This window comes from Lipophrys pholis (genome assembly GCF_963383615.2).
Source record: "Lipophrys pholis genome assembly, chromosome: 1".
Classification (NCBI taxonomy): domain Eukaryota; kingdom Metazoa; phylum Chordata; class Actinopteri; order Blenniiformes; family Blenniidae; genus Lipophrys; species Lipophrys pholis.
The window spans coordinates 19,497,267-19,501,441 of NC_137635.1; the positions used below are offsets into that span (position 1 = coordinate 19,497,267).

At 47.6% G+C, this 4,175-nt stretch overlaps 1 protein-coding gene across 11 annotated transcripts; it reads left to right on the plus strand.

Annotated features, from left to right (window-relative positions):
• Positions 1 to 796: 796 nt before the first annotated feature.
• srsf2a (serine and arginine rich splicing factor 2a) lies at positions 797 to 4,175 on the plus strand. Of its 11 annotated transcripts, XR_013935730.1 has the most exons (6): positions 821 to 1,373; positions 1,860 to 2,232; positions 2,592 to 2,810; positions 3,167 to 3,253; positions 3,727 to 3,879; positions 4,066 to 4,175. XR_013935730.1 is itself a non-coding variant. In XM_080473640.1 (4 exons), the coding sequence occupies exons 2-3, from the start codon at positions 1,039 to 1,041 to the stop codon at positions 2,206 to 2,208; spliced, it is 684 nt and encodes a 227-aa protein (XP_080329766.1). In that variant the 5' UTR covers positions 821 to 911; positions 1,011 to 1,038; the 3' UTR covers positions 2,209 to 2,232; positions 3,167 to 4,175. The 11 variants fall into 11 exon arrangements, 3 of the variants coding, with proteins under 3 accessions (XP_080329764.1, XP_080329766.1, XP_080329765.1); XR_013935728.1 differs by having other exon boundaries at positions 818 to 1,373; positions 3,727 to 4,170; XR_013935731.1 differs by lacking the exon at positions 2,592 to 2,810.

Below are 4,175 nucleotides of genomic sequence, written 5' to 3' on the forward strand. Positions count from 1 at the left end.
TGAGGCTCCCCATGACGTCAGCCCGGCACAAATCCTGACCGTGGTATTTTGCGCAGTCCCCCTTTTCTCTCTCTCTCTCTCTCTCTCTCTCTCTCTCTCTCTCTCTCTCTCTCTCTCTCTCTCTCTCTCTCTCTCTCTCTCTCTCTCTCTCTCTCTCTCTCTCTCTCTCTCTCTCTCTCTCTCTCTCTCAGCTAGGGACGAATCTCGCCATAACGTGACCTTCCTACGCCAATTGCGCGAGGCTGCTCCAACTGCATTGCTGCGAGGAGGCTGATGTTTCGGATTCTCTGGTTTTCATGTTAAATGGTTACCAACTTCCTTTAGCGTCCGTCGGTGTTAAAAAGAATAAATTGACAAAAGGAACAACACATCGAAACGGTTCAGACTTATGTCGGGATTTTAATATCTGCGTTTACGAGCAGCAGCAATGGACGCTAAAGAAAGTCGGTCACCAGTTAACATGGATACCAGTTAATCCGAAACACCGGTTATGTGGCGCCAACACACCGAAGAACCCCCCCCCCCCCCCCCCCCCCCCCCCCCCGCCTCTTATGGTCATGAAGAGGGATTGGTGCCATAAGACCCGATGAAAAAGACAAAGAAGTCCCTAATTATTACGACAACAAATTCTTATTAAAAGTTAGGGTGAATAAGACACACCAATGAATGTTTAAAATAAATCAAAACGGAACAAAGGCAGATATAGGAGCCCGCCGCTGCTGTCATGAGCACTCCCAGCCGACAGGGGGCAGTGCGCCGGCCACACTAACGGAAAAAGACAGTACAGCGGCCAATCACAGGAGGCCAACGCGAGCGCAAAGAAAGGGGAAAGGGAAGCGTTAAGCCGCCATTTCACGTGAAAAGCAACGCGGTACGAGTCACGACCAGAGTCGCAGATAGTGGAAACAAAGGTGCGATTTTTGCTTCAGAACCGTTACCTGGAGGATTGTAGCGCGTTAGTTGTAGTTTTGCCGCCCAGAGTTGGGGCCTAACGATTTTCGTCTCGAAAGGCCTTTGCTGCTCCAGTAGACGAAGAAGATGAGCTGCGGAAGGCCGCCGCCAGACGTGGAGGGGATGACCTCCCTCAAAGTGGACAACCTCACCTACCGGACCTCTCCGGAGACTCTGCGCCGGGTCTTCGAGAAGTACGGCCGTGTGGGTGACGTCTACATCCCCCGGGACAGGTACACCAAGGAGAGCCGCGGCTTCGCCTTCGTGCGCTTCCTAGACAAGCGCGACGCCGAGGACGCGATGGACGCCATGGATGGCGCGCTGCTCGACGGGCGGGAACTGCGGGTCCAGATGGCGAGATACGGCCGGCCCCCGGATTCGATGTACAGCAAGAGAGGACCTGCGCCACGCAGATATGGAGGGTACGGACGAAGGAGCCGAAGGTATCGCTAGTTGTGGTTCAGGCCCGGGTCCAGTTGACTCATGTGCCGTACAAAGAACGAGCACATGGTGGATCGGTGCGAAGTAGCTTCAACACGGTTCAAGATCCGGCCTGCTTAAACCACTTCTACATATTTTCATTGAGTTTTTAGTACTCTTTGAATCTGTTGCCTTTATGTAGCAAGTATTTTTGTTAAGGGTTATTTATAATGTGCACCTGTTGAGAGTATTGGGTAGCTGTATGCGATTCTCACAAATTTGCACTCTACTTATTTTGCATTTAAAGTCCCACGTGACCATTTCAGAACCCGAGAATCGGCTCATTTAAATAGGTCAAACTAACTTTGTGCAGTTTGAGGTCTTTAAAAAGTTCTAGAGGTCAGATTGTGTTTTTCAAGATAAGTATATAAGATTTTATCCCCTATACTTTTTCTTTGTGTGTTAACGGAGTCTCTTCCTGTTTGCAGCCGCTCAGACAGCCCCCGCCGTCGCAGACGGAGCCGTAGTCGCAGCCGCTCCAGGAGCCGCAGCCGCTCCAGGTCTAGGGGCCGCCACCACTACAGCCGCTCCAGGTCCCGCTCCTACTCCAGATCCAGGTCAAGGTCCCGATCCAAGTCAAAGTCCAAGTCCAAGTCCAAGTCTAGAACTCCCAGAAGGAGCAAATCAAAGTCCCCCTCCAGGTCAAGGTCCCGGTCCGCGTCCAAGTCAAGAAGTCGTTCCCCGGGATCCAACAGGGGGTCGAAGTCCAAATCCAGGTCCCGGTCCAAATCCAAGAGTGGGCCTAAATCTCCAGAGGACAACGGAACAAAGTGTTAATCCAAACTCGGACACGGCATGACGGTATTCAGGGGATAGGGTTGCCATTTTATTTGTCTTATATTAAATGTGATATGGTTCTCAAACATTAGCGTTTGCATTCTGCAGACTTGATGCTACATTGCAATAATTTGCACAAAAAGGCTACAAAGTCTGCAGAAGCCCTGTTTGATAGAAGTTTGTTAGAAACAAGCTCTGTGTGCTTTACTTTGTGTGTTGATTCCATTGAAAGCACACGGGCGATGGGAGATTGTGATAAGCATAACACATTTAAAGGGGGTAATTACTACATTTGTGAGTGTTTATGGGAGGGTGTGGGTGGTTGGGACATGGGCTGCTTGACTCAAAAACGTTCACCTAAATGTGGAATTCTTTCCTCAAAGCTGCGGAGTCCTGTTTGCAAAGGGAGGAGGAGGAGAAGGAGATGGGGGTGTGGCAGTGTGAGAGCAGTTAGTGTGTGACCCGCCCATGTGACCTGCCTGTTGCTGAGAGATGGCAGTTGCTAAAGGAAGCAGGTCACCAAGGCAACGGTGGTTGCTATGGAGCAGGTCGTCATGGCGGTGGTTCGGGCTGTCAGTTGGTGTATGAGGTGGTGTGTTGAGGTACGTTCACGGGGATCACAGGCAGATGCACTGAGCTCTGTTCCCAGCCGTGCCTGTGGTTTCCTCCGCCTCTCACTAAGGTTTGTTCATTAAATGTGCCCGCGTGTAAAGAGTCATGTTAGACTAGGGTTTTATTTGGGAGTGTGGGTCTAACACAGGTGTATTAACAAATGTAATAAATGTTAGAAATATTAGGTTTCTTTTTCTTTTCCTAAAGATGAATGCCCACACAGCCAGTTTTATTTATTAAAACCAACAAACAAAAAAGACCACAACTGTAAATATTTAGGTCAGCTGCAGGAATTATTTGGACCTTTATTTCCCTGGTGTCAACTCTGCTTTGTCTTTCCTTCCAGATCTCAGATGATTGATCCGAGGACACCGGGAAGAGTCTCACAATGAACTAGTGGAATCCACATTTACCACTGAATCCAGACTGAAAGGTCATTGGAACTTGGTCTAAAATGTTTATTGTTTGAGTTGATTTAATCCACATACACGAATTCTGTAACGGTCACATGATTGTCGATGTTCGTAAAGTTCAGCATATTGGAAGGGATGTACAAGGATATTTCCTTTTGTTTCGCAATTTTAGAAAGTTTTTTTTTTTTTGTCATTTCGACTGACTTTACACATAATAAAATTTTTTGATTTGAAGTAAATATAAATAGCATTCGTTAGAGCCCCTCATTTGACGACTTTTTTAAATTTTTCTACATTCATGTAGAAAAAAGCTGTCCCGTTGAAATTACTCTTACTGTACGGTGGCATAAAGTCACTCAATCTGTGACTCGCTAATCTGCCAGCTTAGCATTTTCTTTCCTGTCAAATCTTTTTTTTTTTTTTTTTTTCTGTCTGGTTAAAGTTGCTTTCCTATGACTCTAACCCTCTTTCTTGTGTATCTTTTGTGCACTAGGCGCAGTTGTGTAGCAGTTGAGTAATGCTGGTTAGCTGTTAAGATGCGGTGCAGTGCGGTGGTGACATGGTGTGGCGTGTTGCGGTGCAGAGTGCCCGGCGCTGTTCCGGGGCTCGACCCTCCGCTGCTGTTTGCCGGTTTGTAAGCTCACAGGTGTGGCAGATCATCCATCCTCTCCTGTCTTGTGACTTTTCCCACTATGTGCTGTACAGTTCATCTCCTCTCTCTCTCTCTCTCTCCCCCTCCCTCCCTCCTCTCCCCCCCCCCCTCCCCTTTCTTCCCTCTCTTGTTAATTAACTGGTCTTGCTTGCTTGAAATTGGTTTAAATTTGAATCCTAGTGAAGGGTTTTAAAAGGCAGTTCTATTTTTGTGTATTGCATTCCTCTGTGAACCTCACATGTTCTGTAATTGCTTAAAGCGAATGCTAATAAACATCTTTGTTGTAAATG

Excerpts from the sequence above, each read along its gene's own strand:
- srsf2a (XM_080473638.1), top strand. The coding sequence starts at position 1,039 with ATGAGCTGCGGAAGGCCGCCGCCAGACGTGGAGGGGATGACCTCCCTC. Across the intron at positions 1,374-1,859 it reads GCGCCACGCAGATATGGAGG|CCGCTCAGACAGCCCCCGCC; the intron begins GTACGGACGAAG and ends TCCTGTTTGCAG.